The following is a 26612-nucleotide window of genomic DNA, read 5'->3' as shown; positions in this document are numbered from 1 at the left end:
CAGAGTTTCGGAGCACGTTCAGTTGACAGGCGTTGCCGTTGCTACTCAATTCCGATAACAACACAAGCAAAGACACGGAGCTGTCGCGAGATACGCGCCTTTAACTGGATTAATCCGAGAAAAGCCGTTTTGGACGGAGCGAGCTCAAGGCGAATGAGCGCAGCCCGCGGGAGGGCAAGTGTGTTTCTGCGGCGGGGTCCAGTTAGTGAAAGATGAACAAAAACCACCGAGTGCCGAGCAACCGAACTCTGAACGCCGTGGAGGTGAAGAGCAAGGTGCGTAGCCAGCGGGCCAATTACTAATTAATTAGTGTTCAATCAAAGAATGATAAGTCTTTGTGTTAGGAATAGACTTAACAGTACATTTGGGTGTTAAGACACAATCACACTGTTCTGGTAAGTTTTGCCAACCTTGTGAGTTCAATCGACCGTTGCTTTAGTAACTTAGCTTACTATGAGGTCCGTAGCCTAGTTGTTGGGGCGAATTTGAGTATGTTGACAGATCTGTGCTCTCCTATCTCGTGTTGTCAGGTGTTTATTATATTATAAATAATATAATGCCTCAAAGTTTTTATTTGATTTGTTTTGTAAATGTTACACAAGTAACCCGTCCGTGTTTGACCAGTTTAGCCACAATATCTCCCTGTCTATGGTAAGCCGTTTAAAAAATATTCATTTAAACTAACTAATTTACTATCTATTTTATGTTCCTGTTACTTATTTTAATTACTGATAAGTAATTAAATATTTATTAACATCAATTTTGTTGTACTCGCACTTATTCCTTTGCTTCTAGTCAAAATCCCAATAGTGACGAATAAATTTGTGTTTGCTGATACAAATGTTTTTTACTATTGAAATCTATTGGGATATGTGGTTCAGATATTAAGTGCTCATGTCAGACTATGTAGTAGTTCTTGCTGGTCCCCATTCCAGTTTTACTGGAGGCTATTCATTAGGAACTAGGCCTATGCCAGTATGATACACAAGTATTTTCTCAGTTGTTAGCCTACTAGTAACACTTCTTATCTCATTTAAAAATTATATATTATTACTTTTTTGTTGTCATATTTTTTTTATTGATGTTAATAATGAAGTTCTCATTATGCAATTATGATTATTTTGTAGTTGTATTTAAACTGTTGCTAGTGCCAACTGGAATCCATGCTAATGAGTAATGACTAATAAACAGGTACTTGTGTTTATTCAAATAATATTAGAAATAATACTAGAAAAACTGGTATAGATTTTAGTACTATTATTAGAATAGTTACCAGTAACAAAAGAAAAGGTATCTAACTAATGCTTATTGTACTAGTAAAACCAGGATAAGTTGGAAATAAATATCTGAACCACAGATCCCCATAGAATTCAATGGAAAAACTTGTAATTTTTTACCAGTAACAATAGAATAGAGACTATTAGCAAGGACTAATTGAATAGATTATAGTTCCTATCGGATTAAGTGCAGTTCATTTTTAAAAGTGCTAGTAAGATACTAGATTTTTTAAGGAATAAGTGCTAAAATGGCTTGTATAATGTATCAGTTTATCAAAAGTCTTTCTTGCTTCTAAACTTGTTTTCCCTTAGTCTTTTGTTAAACAAACTGATGATTTCAAACTTCACATCCACATGACAAGATCATGTTTGTCATCATCAATTAAATATTGACTGTTCTCAACAAAAATAAGTTAAATCAAATACCATGCTGCATGTGTGATAAATTAGATAACTGTTACTTAACCAGTTTCACACAGTGAGCCTTTATCTCAACTGTGACTTGAGAGCAGTTTGACAGGCATTTTACCACAACAATACAGAAGATATTTATAACTTCAGATATACTGCTGTAGTCTGATGTACAAACCAAATATTGGTTTTGTCTCTCAAAACTACTAACATGTCTACATGGGTTCTGGAAATGTGTCTAGGTAGAAAGTTCAATCTCATTCATTGATTTTCTTGTTTATGTGTTATCGTAGGTAGGGATAGTTGTTCGCAATCACCACCAGAGGAATGTATGTGCTCTTTAGTAAATGTTTATTCATGTTTTTCTTGTGTTAATTATTATGGATGACACCGTAAACAAGAGTCTGATCATACTCACTGCACCAACACAAAGATTTACAGGGCTACTTTATAATGGACAAGCCATGCCTGGCTTGTGATGACGTTACAGCTGACTAAGTCTCAGTCCTCCCACTCACGTTATGTTTTTATTAAATTACCAAACCATTTCATAACTTATTAATAGTGAAACAATTTAAGGAGTCTAATTTGAATTATTTAATCTGTTAATTTTCCCCATGATTTTCCTGGTTTATACATAAGTAGTTTTTTTGATTCCTACTCATGCTGGTGTTCTATATTTAGTTACTCTATACTAAAATCTAATGCTTTTTTCCCTTAAAGGGATAGCTCACCTCAAAATGAAGAATCTGTTGTAACTTATAAGTTAGCAAAAAGGGGGTCATTTAAATATTTCTTGTTGCTTTTTTCTAGTGATACACCATATGTTGGCACCATATCATTTCTTTGCTGATAATAGCAGCAATTGGATTTTTAATGGTCTCTGGCTGCCTATTTTAAGATTTAGATCATCGTCTAAAACTAAGGCCATCCTTAAAAATATTCTTGTTTGCCGTAACCCGACCGACCCTGTCAATTTAGGACCGACCCAATTATTTTTTTTTTTCCCTTTTAGTCCGACCGACTTGCCGGTTGTAACTTGCGTTAAGAACGACCGATTTTTTTTTACTCTTCAAACAACTAATACAAATAAAATAAAATAATATTAATTATATTTTAGTTAGTATTGTGAAAGTTGCTTATGCCTACATACAAACGTAGGCTACGTTCTTTCTTTTAAATAAAAACCTGTGCGCCGTCATCGTCATCTATGATTGTTTACACCATTGGTCTACGCATGTCACACTATGGCTTGTACATTCGCTTCGTTTCATTCACTGTTCGCGCTTGGTAATGATTAGGGATGAGTAGGCTACCAAAACTCAGTATTAAATGGGCCCCGGGGCTGAATTTCAGCCATTTCTATATGATCATATTAAACCATTGTCTGTGATGCAATTTTGCTATTCGCAGTCCAGAAGAGAGAGAGAGCGATCTCTCACGCGGAGCCACAGCACTCACACATGACAGCCCTGCTTAATGAGTGACAATGAGGACAGAACTAAACATTCAAACGTGGTTACACTTTAGATCTGGGATATTATTCTAATTTTATTTTAGATTTCGGCTTTCAAAGATTAGAAAAAAATATATTTGAGATGAAACCATTACAACTCATTGGCCCTCATTTATCAAAAGTGCGTACACAAAAATTTCCAGCGTACTCCCAAAACCACGGTGACTTTGATATTTATCAATATGGACGTTGGCGTACGGCACACTCAAATCCTACGCCAGGTCAGGAGGTGGTGTACATGTACGCACGTTTTGAGTTAGTGCGGAAATGCGCAGAAAAACAATTCCTTACACCACAAAACGCACTGACAAACTAAAAGATATGAGGAGCTCTTTTCCAAAACGCGATAAACGCCATTTTTAAAAATAAATTTGTATTTTATTTCTATTAATAAACTAGTGTTGTGTCTGCAAAGATGAAATTGATGATCACCATCTCCATAGTGAACGCGCCTATAGAGAGAGTAGCCTATTTCTTTTCGTTTATAATTGTTTCGTTTAAAGACATTTCAAGCTTTCTTTATAGATATATTTCTCATGTCTGTGAGGCATATACTGAGTTTCGGTTAATTTGTGATGAGGATGCGCTCCAGTTCACGTGCAATGCAAGGGACAGCGCCCGGGCCTCAATGTCATGACTCATGATTATATTGTCTGCTATTTGCTTCTTATTTATTAAATCCAGGCAATTGGTTGATGAAAAAGATATTAAAATTAAGATAAAATTTTTACAAAACGAAATTCACTTTAAAGAAAGGCTTTCTACTAAACCAAACTTAATTAAGTGGCCAAAATCATGTCTGAGCATGTCTGCCGATATATTGCGCCTCCTATCTTATGCCTGGTTCAGATTACACGATTTTAGCCCGATTTTGGCACGATCCGTTTGACGTAGGGTCCAGTGGGGATTCGTAAACGACAACGGGCGTCGGGACGCAAGATTCGATCGTATCATCTCGTATAGTGTGTCATAGTGGGCGACAACCTACGTCGCGTCTGCGATGCTTCACGACATCACGACAAAAAGACTAGCATGTTTAATTTTTTAAACGGTCGTCCACGACGGGTTCCGTCACATGTATGAGGTTGACCAATAGGAGCACAGAAGCTTTTCTGTACACAACTTTCAAAAATGGCGAAACGAAAGAGAGACGATGGTGCTACTAGGTGGAGTTATGACATGGAGGAAAGGTTCGTAAGAAAACAATATTTTACCTCAAGTTGTCTTTGGAGGATTGACAGCCAATAACTGTCCTCTTCGAGCAATCCAGGAACGTGTCCATTGTCGGGTTTTCTTTCTTTTTTTAAGTTTTCTGAACACAGGACAGCCAATACAACACTCACCGCCACATCCATTGTTTGTTTACGTTCGTTTCCGGAACTCACTCGCTATAGTTTCGCCTTCTCAATGACATCACGCGCATCGTTAAAGACGGCACGCGATGACTGGTCAGGAAGCAACGTGTAGTCTGACATGTTTCTTGTCCACGACACGACAAGATTTTCGGAGTCAAAATCGCGTAATCTGACACAGTGACTATCGTAAAAGACAAAAAAAATCGTGTAATCTGAACCAGGCATAAGCCTATGTTCACTTTTCATAATCAACATAGATGGGAAAAAATAACATTATAATTTTTTAACAAATATGAAACTAAATGCACTTAGTTAATGGCTACAACACGTAGCCTAATAGTCGGCCTGAATATTGTTATCATTACTTTTTTGAAGTTCGCCACAAATTACTATTAGCCTAAATGTGTTACTAAATGATTTGAATGTATTTTTAACATTGTTGTATTTAAGGACTGTATCTGTCTGTTATTTTTAAATTATTTGTTTTATGTGGTGGACAATATTGGAACGTGACATTGGAAATATTTATTTTATTTTTACCATTTAATTTATTTTACTATTTATTTTGTTTGGCTTTTATTTATTTCATGCAGTTGCACTTATTTAATTTATATTCATTTATAGTATGAGACCCTGATTATATGTTGCATGTTCTCTTGTTGTTGTTTTTGTTGTTGTTTTTTAGACAAAAAATGGATGGATTTATAGCGTTTTGAAAAGAAAACACAATTAACTTTGAATTTATCATCAACAATATTGTTGTTTGATTTAATAATAATTTTTCATGATGGGGATGGTCTCGATCTCCAGAGAAGTGTCTCCTCTTTGCCGTCTTCCGTGTCGCCATGGCGTAAAATGAGGGCGTGGGGGAAGCGGATACTTGAATATATAGGGGCGTGTTATTCTAATGACGATCGTTTTCAGCCGCGGCATTTATCAAGGGCAGGTATTGCGTACACCTGGATTTCAGAGGTACGCACAGCTTCATAAATCAGGTGGTGAGAGGAGTGTAAACATAATCTTACGCTAACATATACGCCCGTTTCTACGCAAGAATGATAAATGAGGGCCATTCTGTCTAGCGCAACTTCCTTCTCTTCACATCGATGCGCTGTCAAACCCCAAACGTACCGTCAGAATCAGCACGATCGGTGATTGTTGTAAAATGCAGACTCTACTGTTGCTAAATTGCGGATGCGTTTAATCATTAAAAGAGCTATTAGAAGCACAAAAATCTGCGCAAGACACGCTGTTCACAAGGCGACGCGCGCTCCGAAATGGACTGCAACGAGACAAGAAAGGTATACTTAACTTTGGGCTTCATGTGCGCATCTAAACGATCAAATATTCATAAAATATACTAATGACCAGCTCTGAGATTCACTGAAACACAGTTTATGTCTTAAATGGACGTAAATAGTTGTGAGAAAATGATGGTGCATCATTCACCTATTAGATCTGCACTCGGTCTTAAAGGGGCAGCGTCTAATAAACCTGCTGACGATTGAGCAATTAATGCGAATCAAACAACAAAAGGCAGAGAAAATCACCCACAGCTCTTGAATGAATAACTTAAACTTTAATAAGCATTAATCTATTTATGATAAACTATGCAGTGTTATTTTACATTTGATTACTAAATTAAATTTATTTTCAGACAGAAACACTTAGGCCTACCTGAAAAGTAATTTTAGACCTTCCTGAAAGGTCTGCACTGTGTATATAATTTGTATCTTTGTTTAATTGTATTCTGTTTTTGAACATGTGTTTGTACTTGTTTTTGCTTATCGTATCCTATCTCATGTATATAAAACAAAAAAGCCTGCACACTGCTGCATAACAAATAGCCTAGATATTTTATTTGTTTTGTTAAAGCATTGATTTTTCTTTTGCTATAGATATTTTACATTTCAAAATATAAAGCAAATGTTAATTATTACCCGAATGTAAAAAAAAAAAAAAACACCAAAAAGAACCGATAAGAATACCGTTCAAGTACCGGATCGATAAGCAGTATCGGTAAGAGTAGTAATACCATTAAAACCTTAACGATACCCATCCCTAGTAATGATGCAGTAAATAAAATGTTCGCGGTCACCGTTCAAAGTCATATGGGTTTGGGCACCATAATAAATGCATTCTAAAAAATGCATTAAAACATCTCGACACCACTTTAACTTGGCACGAAGTTCTGGAAAACCTGTGCCCAGATCTTTTCCCCTCCTTCTCACCTGTCTAACGGTGATCGTGTCGACTGACCTGAAGGAAACCACTAAAATGTTGGTGGAGGAAACTCGAACTATTGAGGAGGTCCTACAATTTGACCCTAAAATCAAAGTGGTTTCTTTTAAATTGAAATTTCAAATGAGCCACCACCTACAGCCTTTTTTTTAAACCAAAAATGTGTTTTAGGTGGACAGATCAATACAGTACACAGAACATGTAGGATGTTGGAAAATAACAATGTCTTTTCTGTTAACCAAATGCTTTTTAATATTCCCTATTACTTCAATGCAAGTGAACATGCTCCCCGTTATTTGTTGCTTAGTGACGTGTGTGTTCAAGTAAGCCAGAAATGCGCAGATTCTGCGCAATACGCTGTATTTAATATATCATGAGGACTCCCGAGTTGCGTATTTGCGCTAAATCCGCGCAGATTTGGTTCAAAAGTTCATTTTTACCCTTATTTGGCGGGTTGGAGGGTGTTAATTTCAATCCCTGAATGTTGCACTCCTGTTTGTCATTGTGCACAAAACTTCATGCCAATAAATCATCAGAAATATTGCTGACTTGTGCGCATCTCAAGCGCCCTCTTTGCGTTAGCCATAATGCCTGTTAGTTGTCTCTGGGAAAAAAAAAATTACATTTTTTTTTTCCCATTAAATCTTGAAGAAAAAAATATAGACCTACCTACCGACCCTTTTTTTTTTTTTTTTGCTGTTACTGCAAACCAAAATATTTTTAAGGATGGCTTAATTTAAAGAGATATCTCTCGAAGAGCGCTTTCCCGTTAAGAGCGCGTGTTGGAGTGAGTTGCAGACGTAATAGTTTTCAGTGTTTTCATTTTCTTTTCTAAACAAAGTAGTATAGATTTTTAATATCAGACGTTTATCGATTATGGCTAGGCTATATTTATCAATTACAATGAATGGCAACTGGAGCTTTCAAGTTTTAAAAAGGAAACAAAAATAACATAGAATCATAACAAAAGTTTATTTAGCAATATTTATCAGTGAGATTTTACATTTCCGTTTGTCTGTCACTCAATCATACTTCAGAGTACTTGGAAGTTTCTGTAGTTATACAATGAAAACTTTGTGAAATGTTTGTTGTTGTACTTCTTGTTTTACTATGTCTTTTGTGTATTGATGTCTGTTCAATGTTGTTAGTTTGGAGCAGAATTCAGGCGGTTCTCTTTGGACCGGTCCAAGCCGGGACGCTTTGACGAGTTCTATGGCTTGCTGCAGCATGTGCATCGGATCCCTAACGTCGACCTGCTTGTGGGTTACGCCGATGTTCACGGGGACCTGTTGCCAATCAACAACGATGACAACTACCATAAAGCAATATCCGTGGCAGCGCCCCTGCTCCGTCTCTTCTTGCAGCGGAAAGGTGAGGATTTGTTTTGTTTTTAATTAAGTCGGTTATTGGTCAAACTTCAACACTCACAGTTGTAGTTCATTTGTCCATCTGTATGACGAGAATTTATAATTCCCTTTAGATCACTTATGGTCATAACACTCACAGTTGTAGTTAATTTGTCCATCTGTAAGATTTATATGTAGTTGAATAGTATGCACAAATGTGTTTCAACTGATAATATATGTGGAGGTAGTAGCTGTGCTTCAGGAAGCTGTCAGACCTGCTTTTGTTTATATATCAGTTATATCAGATTATAATGTGACAGGTTATATTGTTCTAAGGGAAGCGAGTATATCTGTGTGGTAACTTGGTTGCTAGTTACTTGGGTTAAAGGGTAAGTTCGGCGTTTTACAAGTAAAGCCCTATTTTAAGATCGTTTCTGATGAAATCGAACGGTTAAGATTAAAATTTGGACACATGCTGCTGTCCCGAGAATTTTAAGTTTTTGTGTTAGCACCCCCCCACCTATACAATGGTTTCATAGGTGCATTGGAAGAATCATTCATATAAACGCATTAAACTTTAGTTTGCAAAGACGTGAAACTCACCGAGTGGTCTGGGGTGTGCAATGATATACTCCCGCAAAAATCGCTGCAAAAGATGCTTTCCAACAGGTTTTATCGTAGTTTTTGGAAGAATGTCTGGTTGTGAGGTGTTGGAAAAATAGGTCCACAGTTTTACAACGAATGTTAAAACACCTGTTGGAAAACATCTTTTGCAGCGATTTTTGCGTGAGCATATCAGTGAACACCACAGACCACTCGGTGAGTTTCACGTCTTTGTAAACTTAAGTTTAATGTGTTTATACGAATAAATGTTTCAATGCACCTATGAAACCATTGTATGGGGGGGGGGGGCGGGTGCTGACCCAAAAACCTAAAATTCTCGGGACAGCAGCATTTGTCCAAATTTTAATCTTAACCGCTCGATTTCATCAGAAACGATCTTAAAACAGGGCTTTACTTGTAAAACGCCGAACTTACCGTTTAAGTCTCATTCCATCTAAATTCTCTTTGTCAACACAGCTGAATTTAAATATTCATTGTTTATCTTTCCTAAATGTTTATCATTGCTTATTATTGATATTGTATCTTAAAGTTATTTTCTACAAATATGATATTTAAGACATTTCGCAAAGCTTATTATATTGCATAAACTTCCTTTAGGCCTATTTGTTTTTCTTAAACTAATGTGGCCGAGTGTTTCTTAATTTGGGTTAAAAGTCTTCAGACTTCTAGACTTTGAACCCTTGGCTAAGCTTATTTGAAAGGAACAATATAAAGTTAAAGTAACGCAGTTGTTCACAGTTGTTGTGTGGATTTGGTGTGTTGTGGCCCCAGGCTGTGGGGTGCCCCGCTCTAAGCTGTGTCTGTGTGCCATATGACCTGTAGATGGTAAGCCACTTTGTCAGGTGGAGATTAGAGGGGTCACTGTTTAACATTGTGTGGCCTGTGTTGCAATTACACGGCGACGCTAGCTTCATGCTGTGACCTGTTGCTGTGGCAGAATATATGTGTCACAGAAGCACATGAGGACCTGCCCACTTTTTAACTCTTCATAGGGAGTCCTATCTTGTTTTAGTTCTTTGAGTGCATGCATGTGCATGTAGGGGGTAGGCAGACATTATTCCAAAGACTAGATGTGATGTTTAGGCTGGTACCCTAAATGCAACAGAGATTAATACGCACACTTGTTATAGGCTGATTAAGTAAATCCAAATGAAATCTGAAGCCTTTTTTCTTTCTTTTTTTTTTACATTTTATGGGGAAATTCTGAACATTGTAAACCAGGAACAATACCTATAACGATTACATTAGTAAATGCTGCTTTAAATGCTTTAGCTCTTCTAAGTTAGGTAGATTTTGATTGGCTCTCAATATTCTTAAAAGGATAGTTCACCCTAAAATGAAAATTAAGTCATCATTTACTCACCCTGGTGTTGTTCTAATGCTGTATGCCCTTCTTTCTTTTTCGGACCACAAAAGGAAAATGTTATAAGTTAAAAAATGTCCTGCTCATCCATGTAATGGCAGTGTATAGTGGCCGGCATCAAGCTTTAAAAAAAGACGCAAAAGTGTCACAGAATGATCCCTTGCAACACATGCCATATATTCCAAGTGTTCTGGGGGTATACGATAAGGTTTAGAGAAAAACAAACTGAAATTTAATGTATTATTTAAAATCCTAAACTTGACTGTTGGTATTCTGTGCACAGCTACGCAACATGCTTGTTCATGATACACTGTTTGTGCCGCAGTTCACTCCGACTTGCCACACGTTATGAGAAATAAAGACTTATAAAAACGTGACCACATCAGATCCCGAGTGTTTTTTGCACTTTGTAGGGAGCCAGCACACGAGCTCTACATTTGAAATCACATCAAGGTGCACAGTAAGACTGTCAAACTAACTGGAATCTTTTGTGAAGTGTCTTGCCGATGTTGAATGGCACACATTCAGTGATCTAGGTTAAGATAGCCTTCGTTGTGGTTGGAGTTCACGTGGGGGATGGGGCGGCCTGGAGCATTCTTGAGCGGTGCGTCTCGTCTGTGGATTGTGTTTGGAATTCTGGGTTTTGTTCTGTCGTAGCCTGTTTTGCATATTCAAGTGGCTTGACTTGAGCTCAGCTTACTGGATCTTTAATGAGGATGTTTTGTAGGGTGTAAATGTACATCTAAACACTCCAAATGAGGGTTTATGTGTTTCTATAGGTGTCCCTTCCCAACAAAGACATGCATGCTTTTTCAGACAACATCAGGGTGACTATAATACACCAATCCAAAGCTTGTTTACCTGCTACCATGGCAGCAGTGAAGAGTTTAATGACAAGAGATTCTTGAGTGGTGGTTCGCATGCTGGCATAGATATTAGATATTCAGGAATCAGGATTGTGGGGGACCGGACCTAATTTAAGAATCAACCATTGAAAATGGCGAATCTCTGACTGAATACTGAGTCGGACGTCCCTCCACCCTCAATGTCTATGGTGGTTACGGCACTGTCTGTCTGTTGTGGATACATGTTTGCTGGCTTAAGGGGTGTTGCCACCTGTGTGTCTATTTGCATCATTGATTTCCTGATCAGACATCCTGCTCAGCTGCTATGTCATAATATTGGGTCTTTGCTCTATATTTTCTGTGCTCTACATTATCAACTGATTTCAGGAAATAATCTCTGTTCCAAAACCTCCTTAGACAGTGTTTTAAAGGGTTAGTTCGCCCATTTAAGACATGAAGTTGTATGCAATCCTTACCAGCACTATAGTGTATACACACTGACCCACTCTGTTGTCACCCCCCTGGTCCGAGTTCTGACCGCTGGAAGTTTTTGAATGAAGTAATCCCGGCTACTTTCCGGGGCCACAAAACTGTGCGTTTTTACGTGAAAAAAAGATTTGCGTTTCAAAGCTTGATTAATTTAACACAAAAAAAACACGCCGGGCAAAATTCATACCTCAGTTTTAATGCGGCACTATTTTCCTTCCGTTTCTATCAATCCGCGCTGCTGTCAATGTCAACAGTGCGCACGTGACGATTAGCTGTTGATAGCGCGACTCGCCGACAACATGTCCGACTACGAAACTTCAGATGATGAAACTAATTTTAGCACAGTGTCAGACGGATCAGATGAAGACAGTAATTTTAACTCAACGACAAAGGGATATCTTTATGAACCGGAGTATACCGATGCCGAACTTGAGCAGATGGACAAAGAACGGGAAGAGAGAGAGCGAGAGGACAGAGAAGTTGTCCTATCTGATGCTGGGCCCACCACAGCTGTAGCAAGAGGCAGGATGAATGACAAATGGTGTGTTCAATCAAATATTTTTCACAGCAAATTGTAACAATATATATATATATATATTTTTTTTTACACATCTTTTCACGTGTTTTATAATGGAGTCTAAACATCATCTTGTTTACCGTACAGTTTAGACATGGGATCATAAAGTTAGTAAATAGAGCTTACCCGTGGTACTGGTACAGCAAAACTCTTTAAAATCATGTTTTTTCCTTTTCCTCCTTGGTTGGAGATGTAATCGTCTTCGCTGAAGTGAGCACTACACACACGAAAATCCTTTATTCGAGATAATTTAGCTCCCGCTGAGTAGCCGATGGCAACCAGCCAAAGCTGTCTCATATTCATATTTGATACAGGAAAACGATGAAATTTGAACTTTGATCCCGGCACATCCTTGTTGTCACAGCCTGGGAATTTACAAGTTCGCACCATTGTTAATTTAATATTTTTTACCTTGTTGTCGATCGATTGTGTAAACACTATGGAAGAGCTAATCGTCACGTGCGCACTGTTGACATTGACAGCAGCGCGGATTGATAGAAACGAAAGGAAAATAGTGCCGCATTAAAACTGAGGTATGAATTTTGCCCGGCGTGTTTTTTTTGTGTTAAATTAATCAAGCTTTGAAACGCAAATCTTTTTTTCACGTAAAAACGCACAGTTTTGTGGCCCCGGAAAGTAGCCGGGATTACTTCATTCAAAAACTTCCAGCGGTCAGAACTCGGACCAGGGGGGTGACAACAGAGTGGGTCAGTGTGTATACACTATAGTGCTGGTAATGATTGCATACAACTTCATGTCTTAAATGGGCGAACTAACCCTTTAAGGCATTATAGGAATGCCCTAATGTGAAATGTTCCTTCAATGTTATGCAGCCCTCTAATATACCTCATTTTATGCAGCATTGTTGCAGCAACCTCTTTTCTCAATAGTTCATGTAATTCAGAAAGACAAAAAAAAGTTTAATCTAATCACAATTGTTTTACCCAATGTGATACATTTATATGCTTATTAAGATCATGGTTATAAACTAGAAAATAAATTGTTAATGTAGTAAAAAAAGTAGGCTATGGGATAGCGTATTGGTTTACATAATAATAATAATAATAAACTTTATTTTATATAGCGCCTTTAAAGGGACATTTTGTAGGAATTTCTCCCATCTAGCGGTGAAATTGTATTTTGCATTCAAACGAATTGTGCTCTCCAGCGCCTCGCTTTTTCAAATGCGTGTTGCATCTACGGTAGCTGTTATGTACCAAAAAGCTATGACAGGATGTCTTGTAATAGCACTTCATCGAGTTTTCCTTCGGGTGAACAGGTTTGTTGTTTCAAACAAACTGCAACTTGACACAACGAACAAACGAATGCTACAGTATGAGTTACTCTCTGACTTGCCGGGGCAGTGACAAGCGCCTCTCACTGCTCTGCTCCTCCGTTTCTGCTGCTTTCAGTTACGTGACGCTGGCTCTGAACGAAAACGCGTTGTGGAAACGCATTGGCCTAGTACTTTTTGACCCTCTCTGCAATTATAGTTTTTCAAGATGGCGGAACGACATGGAAGCCACCGTGGACCTACCCGTCACATGTATATAAAGATAATAAATTCTTTGTTTACGAGGATGAGTCAGATAATTGCCAGAGGTATTTGTACACCATTGAGGACATATTTATGAATAAAAATATTGCTTTTAGATAATAAAATACCTAAAAAACTACACATTGTCCCCTTAAAGCAGCTTCTCAAGGCACTTAAGTTTGGTCTACTTGTAGATCTACTTGAATTGCCAAAATATTAAAAAAAATGTACTGACTTGAAGCTAAAATTTCAAGTATGGGTTACCGTACTTGGCCTTCACGTCACTTTCACATACAATGCAGTGCATTTACAATTTACAGTTAACCAATTAACAGTTATTTTTCTGGAAAAATTATATTTTATACACTATTGCTAAGCAACCAGCAGGACAGAAAAGGGGTATGCAACATATAAGTATCATAAACATATCCTGCTCAATCTCCACACCTACACCACCTTCCTTTGGCATGGGGGTACCAAATCTTTCTTTGCGTTCACCCTAAAAATTGCATTGTTGCGTAGGTTTGTGACGGTTATTATATAACCGTGAGACCGACGGTTATAGTTGAACACCGTCATTAGAACTCTATAACCGCCAAAACCGTGTTATTAAAATATTTTCTACAAACATTTTTTATCATAGAGAATGTTTAAATACTAATATCAGCTCACGAGGGAAATGGAGGCAGAGTTAGTGGTGGTGCTAGTGCTACTGCTGGAGATGATTCGGGAGAAATCTCTGCCCCTTTTTACCGATCAGAGCGCGCGCTGACACGGAGTAAAGCCTTGTTTATACTCGACGCGTCCGTTTCTTTTACTGTCTATGGTCCGCATGAGCGCGAAGGTGCACGTGGCAAAAATGACGCGTTGGGTGCGCAAGACCGGCAAGACCCCATTTCTCATTGCTGTTTTTTTTTGTAACAGCGCGTGCGGCGCCGCATCCGAGGATAAACGACTTCAAGCCGAATCTGCCCGAGCATGTAGCCTACGTCTCACCGCACCGGCACCCTTGCGCGTCTAAATTGCAGTTCATTGCAAAGTTATTTTTGTTAAGTTTTTGTTTACTGTGTGTGATTTATTTAAAACAAAGCACGTTCATTGTAAAGTTTTTTTTTTTGTTAAGGATTTGTTTACTGTGTGTGATTAATTTAATGGAAAGCACATTCACTTCTAGTCGTCTTGCTGTTCATTTTAAATAAACGTAGAGCAAGTAGATCAGTGTCTGCTCCTTTATTCAAATTAAGGTGTCCTATAATAACCATAGACTGTGATAATAACAGACGAACGTCGCAACACCCCCACCCGTCACTTATGAGGTTCCATTTCGGTTAGGATGCTGCCTTAGAAGAAAGCTGCCTAGATGGCAGCTGACAGCTCACTAGGTTTTGAACAAAGCTTCAATTTGAGCATCCACAAATTTACTTGATAGCTTTAACATTTAAACCAAACTACAAAATCTAGTTTTCAAGGAGGTTGTAGTTGAGTATTTCCGCTGAGATTAATATACGAGTCGGCTAATGGTATTAGCATTAATCTGTCTTTAGTTCACTAAAATTAAAACTTTCATCTGTTTCTAATAATAGCCCTGTGATTCATTTCATTGTGTCATTCATTACACATTATTTCCATTCTTTTCATAGTTTTCTTAGCATGTCTTTTGGATCCTCCCTGCTGGCCTCACCTGTCTGAGAGGTGTGGTTCTGGAAAGCAAATGGAATAGTTTCTAGAGAGTGCCGTGACTTGCGTTTTAGGAATCTGCCCACTCTTTCACTCTCTCTTTCGCTTTACCGCTCCTCTTCTTTGCTGAAACCACTAATTTGTTTACTTTTCCATTCATGTCATCAGCTGAGTCAGGGCACAGGGGTGGGTTTGTGTTTTATTGATACCTGTGACGTCTGCAGCTTTTATTGCTGTTTCAGTTTTAGGAGGAGCCGCTTTAATAAGAGGGAGGAATCCAGGGTCAAGGAATGTCAGACTGATACACAGAAGCGCTGGAACACTGTTATGTCATCATGCCTGGATAGAGAGGGCCAGTGCGATCGGCCCAGTGCCTCTCTGGTGTTGTCAATGAAGCGGAGCGGGATGATGGAGGGTGGAAGAGGTTGTACTTCTGGGGGGAAGGGGCTGTTAGCTGCAGGATTTGGGGGAGGCGTCACACTGTGTGGAATGTGGTCAGACTCTGATCACCTCTGCTGATTAGATTAGACAGGACAGGATAGCTGCACATGAGTGCGAGGAATGAAGAAGTTTGTGAACATATGGAGGTGTAGAGAGGGACCAGATCAGGAAGGAGGTGATGGGAAAAGGTGGGAGTGTAAGGAGGTGATATTTGTGGGAAAACACTCTGCTATTACCTGATTATTGAAAAAAAAAATAGTTTAAGACCTGGGGTCAGTTGCATAAACATAGCCTTAGCCCTTATGTTAAGACTGTGTCTTAAGTACTAAGACCAACCAGAATTGAATCAAGGGGCAATCAGTCTTATTTTCTAATAACAAATTAGACCTATCTACATTTTTATATAAATGACTTGTTGAAACAGTTATGAACAGTCTTGAAGAAAAAAATGTGATGAGTAGTCTTAACGGTTTATGCAACCGGCCCCTGGTCACTGGTTAGTACTCTATTGGATAAAAGGGCAAGTCACTCACAAACACAGTATTTGTTGTCAACTCTTGTTCAAATTGAGTTGTTCTTGTGCTCCATAAGAGGTGTCTATCATCTTATATTGATACTTTTTCTTAAGGTATTGTATGTATCGATACTTTAGATGAGTGTTTTAATATACACTACCATTCAAAAGCTTGGGATCAAGTCTCTCATATTCACTAAGGCTTGCATTTATTTGATAACTATGTGACAGAGATTGAACTGAAGTTTGTACTTTATCGCTCTCATTTGTACTTTATTGCCTCAGTCTCAAGTTTTGAATGTTGATGACTTCAGTGTTTTATGATGCTTCTGTGTATGATTAACCTCATGGCGGTAAAACGCCTTCCAAACTGGACTCTGACCATGTGACCTTTACCAGTGCACTTCACATTCTTCACAGAGTTCAAAGGCAAGAGAAGGTGCAGGTTATCAGAAAGGTCCTTGCTGACAGGGTGTCCCAGCTACTATTCAGTGCAGGAAGTCTCTGCTCCACAATTCCACCTTCTATTACATGGAAAAAGAGTAAAATTGTGTGTAGACTGATCAGAATTTCTATCCAATTTATTTCACAGGCATAACCAAAACAAAAAGGTATACAGTATATAGTTCTGCTCATGTATGTCTAGTTTTTCTCAAGTACTTAAGTACAAATTTGTTTCCAAGCAGACTAATTTAAGCCTGAGTACTCTGATTCGTGGAAATTGCTTAAAGCCAGACAATCATATTGGAGTTTGCAATGTTTGTGTACAGTATGCATCAGAATGATCTGAATAGACTGTACACTCTTAACAATAAAGCTTCCAAATGAGGGTTTTTGAAACAATGCCATAGAATAGCCAATTTCGGTTCCCTTAAAGGTAGGGTAGGTAATGTGTTTCTAAAACACTTTTTGCCAAATTTGTTTAAACTGTCTTTATATACCAATATACATATCTAAAATGTAAGTACTCTGAAAAGGAGTTTATAAAAATAGAGTGTCTGTAGTCCTCTCAGGGCTGCAATAAACATTATTCCATTCGGACCGAGTGCTCTGATTGACTGGGCGACTGTCACTCTCCCTCGTTGCTATGGCTACCAGCCCTTCTGCAACTGGACCTGCCCACATGCGCGCACTCGGTTGACTCACTCATTTAGGAAGAGGAGAGGCGTACTGACCGCAAGCCACGAAGTCTCACGATTATGGCAGAGAAAGAGCAGTCAAAAAGGTATTTTATTACCTGTGATTCTGACATGATGACACGCCATCGCACTGCGCTCCGCACTGGTAAACGCGTCCTCCAGCTGAGCGGTTGGCATTGCGAGTTCAAGTGTTTTGGGGGCGTGGCTTCGGAATGAGCTCAGAAGGAAGGGGGTGGGAGTTTCTCTGTTGGATACTTTCAAAATCCAGCAGTTTTCTGCTAGTTTCTCAACTTGCCTACACCGCCTTTAACTTATCGGTGAACCGAAAAGAAAGATTTTTTCTTAGTTTGAAGAACATTTGAATAAACTAAAGAAACTTTTGTGCAATCTCATGCATGCAAAAGGTCATTCATGGAACCATTGATGCCAATAAAGAACCTTTAGGTAGTCTGTGGGACCAAACACTGGCCTGAAACCAGCTTAGCCCAGCTGAAGTAGCACATCCTGCGTAGCAAAGCAGTCACAGTCGCTCCCTGAGAGATAGACAATGTCTCAGAGGGATAAAGATGATGCACTGAAGGAAAAGAGTGGGAGAGAGAATAATGAGCAGCGTCAGCATGAATTAAATTGAAGGCAGCAGTAGTTACATGACATGGAGTCATTCTACCCACACACACTCTTATTAAACATACATACTGCTCGGTCTTAAATTTGTTACAAATGTGTCCTTGTCCATAAAGGTGTTCACAGAGCTCTAGCATTATAAAGGAACTATATATGAAAGCAGTCCTGTGCTATGCAACATTACTTACAATTGATTTCCTGTGGTAATCAGCAACATGACACAGGTGTGTTGATTACTAATGAAAAAAATATGGACTTGCCTCAAATGTAGAAATAAAAAAAGTAATTTCACAACGTTTTAGATCTTTCCATATTAAGTGGTCCAATAATTGAAAAATTAAAAATGGTCTAGCAGTCATCATTGAACCACTTGAGATGGAATAACCTTTTTACCATATCATTTCTTCAGTGTTTTTAGACACATGCTGAAATTTGATTGAATGTTTTTGAATGAAAAACGCTGAATCTATTTCTAATTTACCTGCTCCTTAACAGCACATAAAAACTAAATGAATTATGGCCGCTGTTAGGGCTGAACGATTATGGAAAATAAGCTAATTGCAGCGTTTGTATATTAAAAATGTGTTTATATATATATTAACACATTTAATTAAACCAATTACATGTTAAGAATTTTAAATTGGCTATAAACTAATATAGCTTCAAAATATAAAAGTTAGTAAATAAAGAGGAACAAAAAAAAACATTACAAACAATAAACAAAGAGTGCTTTCAGTATTTAAAAGTAGGCTGTCTGAATGTTTTCCATTCAAGAGCTGGAGTGATTTTCCCCCTATACGATAAGCTGCATTCACACTAATGCACATATCTCTTTTGAAATTGTAAATGTGGTTTGTCCTGTTGGTTTAAGATATAACTGACCGTGTTTACATTAATTTCGTGTCAAAAGCATTTGAAGCCTGCGACTGTCCTTGTAATTCGCTTAAACCCCAAACTTTATGAAAGCTTATTTTTCGGACGGTTCGAGCAGTGTCGTGTGTGTGAGAGAGAGAGAGAGAGAGAAATTAGAAGCAAGCAGAATACGGTTCTTTCTAAAGCACGCGCAGCGTCATCACGCATCTGTGTTTAAAAACTAAGCTCAGACTCTGAGAATTTCAGAATCGATCCAGAATTGCTGGAGAGAGAATAAATAACACTATATCACATACATAAAAAATAAACTGTTCTTTCCTGTATGCCAGACATATGCGTAGCGTGACAAGTTGATGCTTGATCTGCAGACTGCTTTTCTCTCGCGTGTCACGTGACCAGTGTAATCGCAGCTTTTGCGGTTACAAAATCGCATTTCATCATATCGCGATATTATCGCAAATGCAATTAATCGTTCAGCCCTAAATTCAGATGTTCTCTTCCTGTCTAAGTGTAAATCTTCAAATCTTAGTTTGAAGACCTAATGCTTGACACCAGGTGTTCTGCTGTCCGCACAGTTCACAGGAAATGCATGATGATGATGATGCGCTGGCGGCACAAGGTTGTTTACACATAATAAGTTATTTGAATGGCTTGAATTATTTTTGCTAAAATTGGAAACTTCTGTAATGATTCCCATGCAAGTTTCATACACAGTGCACCTTATTTTTCCTACATGTTCTCTCTGTATCTTTTTCTCAAGGGATTTTCCCATGTTTCATTGCACTCAGCCTTTGCTGTTACCTCTGTTATCAGAAGAGGTCTAATTTTATCTTATAGCTGTGCACAGAAGTATGCACTCAGCGGGCCCAGAATATAATCACCTCATAAAGTTTCTCTATTCAAAAGTTTTTTACCCATCAACCATCACTCTTTGATTCTCGTTCTCGTTCCTAATAATAAGCAGCACTCATTATAGCCCTTTCTCCACCCACTCTTCTCCCCTCTACTCTATCGTGCTGTGACTGGTACGGGATGGTACACACTCATCATGTGGGAGATGTCTGGACTTAACCTTAAAGGAGAAGAAATGTCAGCGGCTGCACGTCTGAATAATCTGAGTGCACAATTCTCTCCAAGCAGCTTTGTGGAGCGAGACTGTAAACAGAAAGTAGCACATGCAAAAAAAACAAAAACTGAATGAGACATTCACAAAAGTGAAACATGAGCCATCGCGGCCTTCATAAGGCCTGCTGAATATTGGATGAGATGAGTCTCTCACAGTTTGCGGTGAGCAGAGACGCGGTGTGACATCTCTATTGTTTTCACGCTCCTCGCGGGATGCTGCTCACGAACGTGCCTGCGAACTTCTGAACTGACGATGAAATCTTAATTATCAATAGTCACTAATCAAATAGGTGTCATCTAAACAGATTACATTAAGTTGCTCATTTCAATGTTCAGAGTTCTTATCTTACGTATTTTATGTATTCGTAAGGTTTGGAAGGTGCAAAGTATATAGGTTTAAGAACAAAGTGTGAAGGTATTTAGTTATTGCACCTATAGACATGAAAAGTAGATATGTTTAATATGATTTCCTGATCTGTGTCATATCAGTGGCCTAGAAAAAAGTATTTTATTCTATTTAAGTGATACACAATGGACGATATTAAAGATTTTTCGGTATCGGCAGATACCTTGTATTTAGTTGTTCATTTGCCCAGTAGTTTTACATTTAGTTTACCTTTGCAATCATCTAACACACTTAAAGTTCATCTTTAAAAACACAAATAATTGAACAACTTTGTTAAATGTTATCGTTAGCAAATCTCAAAATGAATAGGCCTATCCTTTTTTATAATGTGCATTGTTGCAATGCCCAAATTCACTTGTAGCATTTACTTTGTGTTTTATATTTAGTTTATTTAGATTCATTTAATTTAATTTATGTTGACTCTTTATCAATTACTTAAAGGTGCAGTGTGTAGCTTTTGGCGACATCTAGCGGTTTGGTTGCGAGTTTGCACTAAGGGCTCAGCCCACTGCTCACCCCTCCCTTTCGAAGAAGCTACGGTGGCTAAAATGGGACAAACATCGTCGTCTGAGACAGCAGAGAATAGCCAGAGTAAACCCAGTTTCTGTACCACAGTCCATTATAAACCACATCATGGATAAAGATTACAAAGCCATAGTCAGGTGAGGATCAAGGGTCTTAATACATAATATAATAATAGTAATCAGCTGATTGTCTCACGAACGTAACCAGCACATTCTCCCCACATAGCAAACACATAATATAGCGAGGGAGAAGAACCACATGAAACTATGCAACTATATATTTTTTCTAACAGGGTAGTAAAAGTTTAGCTGGCTAATATGAGCTGTTACTGTGGCTGAGCTGGTTAAAGCGTTAAGCCTTGTTTATACTCGACGCGTCCGCATGAGCCCAAAGGTGCGTGCGGCAAAAATGACATGATTGTAACAGCGCGCGCCTCCGCATCCCCTAGACACCACTTACTACACACAATAGGCTTTTTTCTCTGATTTTGGAAACTCGATCGACTTAAATGCTTCCAAGATCGACGGGTTGGTGATTCCTGTAACTGTTTTACGGTCAATGACAAGAGTAGCCTACTAATCAGCTGTCTCACGAACGTAACCAGCACATTTATCCCCACATAGCAAAGCCATAACACAGCGAGGGAGAAGAATTAAGTTACATGAAACAATCCAACTACATATTTACCACTGACAAGGGAAAAGTCATTACTCACGGTGTTTATGGCTAGCTTCTTCTAGCTTTCTGCGGCTTCTCTTTCAAGGTAGTGACGAAACGCGCTCTGTAACGCTGTTTGTTCGCTGTCGGCTACGGTAGAAACATGACGTCACAATATGTCGACCTTCATAGAAGGGGATTCCCGCGCCTATGTAGATATAAATGTCTCACTCTAAGGTAATAAAAACATTACGGTTTATTAAGTAAGTTCTTTATACACCACTGAACACATAGTTATGGATGTCATATTGCATTTCTGTTAATAGATACTCAAAATGTTTACACACTGCACCTTTAAAAATTACTACTCTCACGGGTAGACTGCATCCTGGTGTCCTCTGACAGGAAGTGAGGAAGGTGCTTCCACTGCCACGGTCAATGGTGACTAGACTACAGTATCAGATAAAGCCAGTATCATATTTCAGCTGCCATATTAACACAACTGCAGAGAAATCCAAGATGAAAAAAAAGAAAGAGCGGCTCACCAAGGGTGCAATTATTGGATCTAAAATACAGTAAAAACAGTAAAATTGTGAAATATTTTTCAAATATTTTAAAAAGTAATTTATTCCTATGATGGCAAAGCTGCATTTTCAGCATCATTACTCCAGTCTTCAGTGTCACATGATGCTTCAGAAATCAGTCTAATATGATGATTTGATGCTCAAGGAACATTTATTATTATTATCAATGTTGAAAACCGCTGTGCTGCTTAATATTTTGTTGAAAACGTGATACATTTTTTGAATAGAAAGTTTAAAACTACAGCATTTATTTGAAATGGAAATATTTTGTAACATAAATGTCTTATTTACTTAAAGTGTCTTAAGAACACTACTCTTAAAAAAATTAAATTCCAAAAAATTTCTGCACTAAAAAAATATATATATATTTTTTTTAGTAAGTAAGTTTAGTGAAAATAAGTTTTCATGCAGTAATCATGAACATCTGGAAATCTTTTAGCAAAATCTTGGAAATTCATGTCAACTATTTGTTTGTTTTTTGTATTTTGCACCTGATTGTAGAGAGACAAATGCATGATGGGGTGTAATAAGATCTGCATGCTTGTGTGTCTATGTTTGATTAAAACACATAATCGTCTCTATCATATTTGTGATGAGCCATTATGACCCGACTAGTTTTTCTGTAGTGATAGTGTCAGGTTTCACAAAGAACCTACTGTTGCTTGTGTTATGTTCAGGAAGTGAGATGATGAAGTTGTGTGTCTGTTAGCATGATGCAGTTTCCATATATCACTGCTTTATGCATCCTCTCGCTGTTTCTCCTGTGGACCTCTGAGCTAATAGTAGTTTGTGCCTGTTTGAGTGGCCCTCAGGCACTTCCCATGCTGCACTTCAACACTGACTATGAAGCCATTGTTAAGCTTTAATATGGAAGAGTGGAGCAGATAAGGAAGGAAGAGAGGAGAAGAAGGCTGGAGGAGATGAAAAGAGACCTCCATACATGCTCGACTGCTTTAGCCAAACTTGCATTGCTGAGACTTGTGTGTGCATGCTGTGTGTTTGTGAATAAATCTCAGCTCTGTTAGGTCAGAATGAGATTTTTTTATGATGTCTGGAGGTATTGAAGGCACTTTGCCAAATGATTGTCTTTCAACCAAAATTTCAACCGATCTACCAATTCACGTTGAAACAAAACACAAGGACGATCCAGGTACTTTTCTTGTGGGAACTGGCAGGGAGATCTTTACTCTCTCTCACTGAACAATCAATCTTGTGTGTTTTGACTATATTTGGGCTGAAGTGAAATCTATTCTCATTCTAGATCACACAGCCTCATCCCTGCTAACATGGTCCTGGTTAAACAAACACCGTACAGGAAGATACTTTTCGTTTTAGAGGTACAATTCAGGTTTATGGCATAAAAAAAATCCAAAAAAATGCATGGGTTTAAGTCACAATCCTTGACCTAGATACAGAAGATCAGTAAATAACATAATTGAGATGTTAGTAATAATCTCATAACATGTTTTTTTTGTTTTGTTAATAATTACATCTCTTAGGTTAACCATTGTTCGTTCATGTAAATGGAGTTCAGAAAAACACTTGGTACTGCTTTGAACTCTCTTAGACATTTCTAGCCTTTTTACCTACGTACATTTACATCCTCTCGCTCTTCCTACTCTATTCTCCTTTTTGATCTTGAGTATGAATGTCTTGCAGGTGAAAGTCCAGGCTGTGATTAAGCCTCTGAGGAATTCATAAAGGGCAGCCGAGAGAGAGAGAAAGAGAGCGAGGTTGAAAGGAGGCTTGGGTTTACAGTAGATTACACATTAGCTGAGAGGCGGAGGGAAACTAACAAGCAGGCATTCTCTACCACAGTATCCCCTGCAGGTCTCTACTTACAAAGCTGTGGGAATAGTAGTACAAGTGCAAAAAAAAGAACCTTGATAAGTTGAACATGTTAAATATTATAATAAGATAATGTGTTTGCATCCACAACAATACACTGATATTGAACTGTTGACTGAGCCACTGAAAAGTGTCAATTCATTTTAGTTTATTTTTTAATAAAGTAAAAGCAACAAAAAAAAGTTATTTTAAATAATGATTTTCATTTATTATTTAAGGGGGCTATATGTACGAAATTTCATGCATTAATCATGCCAATATGTGAACAGCTTGTAACAAAACTTTAAAAAGAAGACATTCCCCTACTTTTTAGGTTGTGTATGAAAGTCTGTAGACTGATTTTTTTTGTGAAGGGCTAGGGACGTTTTTGCCGGGAAAATCAAAAGGATATGATATTTGCATGCGCTCCCGAGAGCCTCTCTTCCGTTTAATCACACATGAAACTAATGCTTTTACATTATTCAGGATAGTGCCGAAAGAGCTATTCTGTAATGTAATAATGTCAATGTGTCATGAAAAGAAAAGGGATTAAGTCAAACTAAAGTCTCTCACAGTCAGATCTATATAGCCTATAGTCTCAAGTATAGGCTACTTTATAATCAAACTATCATAACAGTGTAATTTTAATGACCTCTTTTTTTTTTTTTTTTAATGACCTCTTGTTCAATGACTAGTTGACTATTGTAATCCATTCCTAATAGAACATAACTTGTTTTTAACCCTCAGTATTCCTTCAAATTGCAATGCCTAACATAAGCTTTCTCTCTTTTCCTCCTTTTGTGCAGAGGAGGCAGATTACTCTTCTTTCGGTACGGACACTGTGACCCGTAAGAAGACCCCGGCGGTGCTTGCTGCAGTCCTCCTTCGCCCGGACGCCAACAAGAAGAAGCCTCCAATCATCATCAGCCTGCCCAAAGATTTCCGCCCAGTGTCCTCCATCATCGATGTGGACATCCTCCCAGAGACGCATCGACGTGTCCGTCTATACAAACATGGTCAGGAGAAACCACTGGGCTTTTACATCCGTGACGGTTCCAGCGTTCGCGTTACACCCCAGGGCCTGGAAAAGGTCCCGGGCATCTTCATCTCCCGCATGGTCCCTGGGGGCCTGGCAGAGAGCACAGGACTGCTGGCCGTCAATGACGAGGTGCTCGAAGTCAACGGCATTGAGGTGAGCGGAAAGTCTTTGGACCAAGTAACGGACATGATGATTGCTAATAGCCACAACCTCATTATAACCGTCAAACCGGCCAATCAGCGCAATAACGTGGTACGCAGCAGTGGAGGCGGAGCCACATCCGGCAGCTCAGGGCGATCTTCGGACAGCAGCACCAGTGTTTACGGTTACTCAACACCTGGCTCCATGGCTATGACCCCGTCCCATATTATCCAGAACTATGAGCCGGACGAGGAGAGCGAGGACGAGGAGGATCTGGTGATCGAGGCGGACAGAGGGGCTAAATTCATTCCGCAGGCAGCGGCACGGGCGATGGCAAGCTCTAGCATGCCCGCGCTACCCCGATATGAGCCTCACCTCGACCTCCGCCCCTCGAATGGTACCATGGCGACCAGTGCAAGCGTAGGGTCTCTAAATGCCCGCGACGGGGGTTTGGAAGGGCGTAATCTAGAGGAGGACGGCACAGTCATTACACTGTAGACACGCCGCATATAATCACACACATGCCAATACACACTCTTGTGTGCCATAGGACTGAAAATGCATGTCTTTATACTTGGGTGACCAGTGAGTCCAGGACCAAAAGAGCAGGACAGTCACCACAGCACCTTACAGCACTTCTCTATAACCGCAGGGACCAGGTAGTCCCCATCATTGAACCCATGGAGAATGGCACAGCACCAAAAATAGCTGCTTCTTTGGTAATAATGAACTTCATGAGTCAGTGCGAATGAATGAATGAAGATGCCCGTCACGTGACTGAGAACAGATACTCTGCGGTATGAATCATGACAATCTTTTTTTTGACTTTGACAACCACTCCCTTTCGAGCTACGCGGCTCTAGCATTATGACAGAGAACAAAGTACAATGGGCTTAACCAGCCTGTGTGCATTATCATGGTAACTGAGTCTGAGCTACAGACCTTCAAAAGGAACTGAAATATGCTCTTCATCCATTCCTGTCTGCAACACTAACACACCTAGCTTACCTATTCTCTGGACATTTGTAGCACTCGAGCGAATGATAAGGAAGTATTTTCACTTGATCGGACATTTCAGTACCAGTTGTAGACTGCTGCCTCGCTTAAAATACAGATGTATATTATTATCTCAAAAGTTTTTATTCATAGCCAAAAAAGACAAATGATTAATGTCATATTTTTCATTGTGCTATGTTTTATTTGTACCACATATGTTTCTTTATGACAAGGGCTATCATCCTGCTCTCTGCTACCTGTGGTTTATTTTACCCACGATCTCTACTTGATAACCCTTTGGAATAGATCCTCATTAGCTGTAATGTTTCAAAGGAGTGCTCTGAAGTGGACACTAAGCTGTTTCATTTATGAAGAGTGTCCTGTGACGCTTTGCAATAAGGGTCAGTTTGTTCAAATTATAAAAAGGGATAGTTCAACCAAAAATGAACATTGTCATCTTTTA

At 38.8% G+C, this 26612-nt stretch overlaps 1 protein-coding gene across 1 annotated transcript; it reads left to right on the top strand.

Annotated features, from left to right (window-relative positions):
• The first annotated feature begins 1 nt into the window (after position 1).
• Positions 2–26593, top strand: pard6b (par-6 partitioning defective 6 homolog beta (C. elegans)). The gene is made up of 3 exons (XM_077214371.1): positions 2–275; positions 7949–8171; positions 24780–26593. The coding sequence occupies exons 1-3, from the start codon at positions 213–215 to the stop codon at positions 25649–25651; spliced, it is 1158 nt and encodes a 385-aa protein (XP_077070486.1). The 5' UTR covers positions 2–212; the 3' UTR covers positions 25652–26593.
• Positions 26594–26612: the final 19 nt, after the last annotated feature.

This window comes from Siphateles boraxobius, unplaced genomic scaffold, assembly GCF_051911475.1.
Source record: "Siphateles boraxobius isolate OS27281-9 unplaced genomic scaffold, OSU_SipBor_1 68, whole genome shotgun sequence".
NCBI classification, from domain to species: domain Eukaryota; kingdom Metazoa; phylum Chordata; class Actinopteri; order Cypriniformes; family Leuciscidae; genus Siphateles; species Siphateles boraxobius.
Note: the sequence above shows the minus strand (reverse complement) of the source record. Positions and strands in the feature narration are given on the sequence as shown.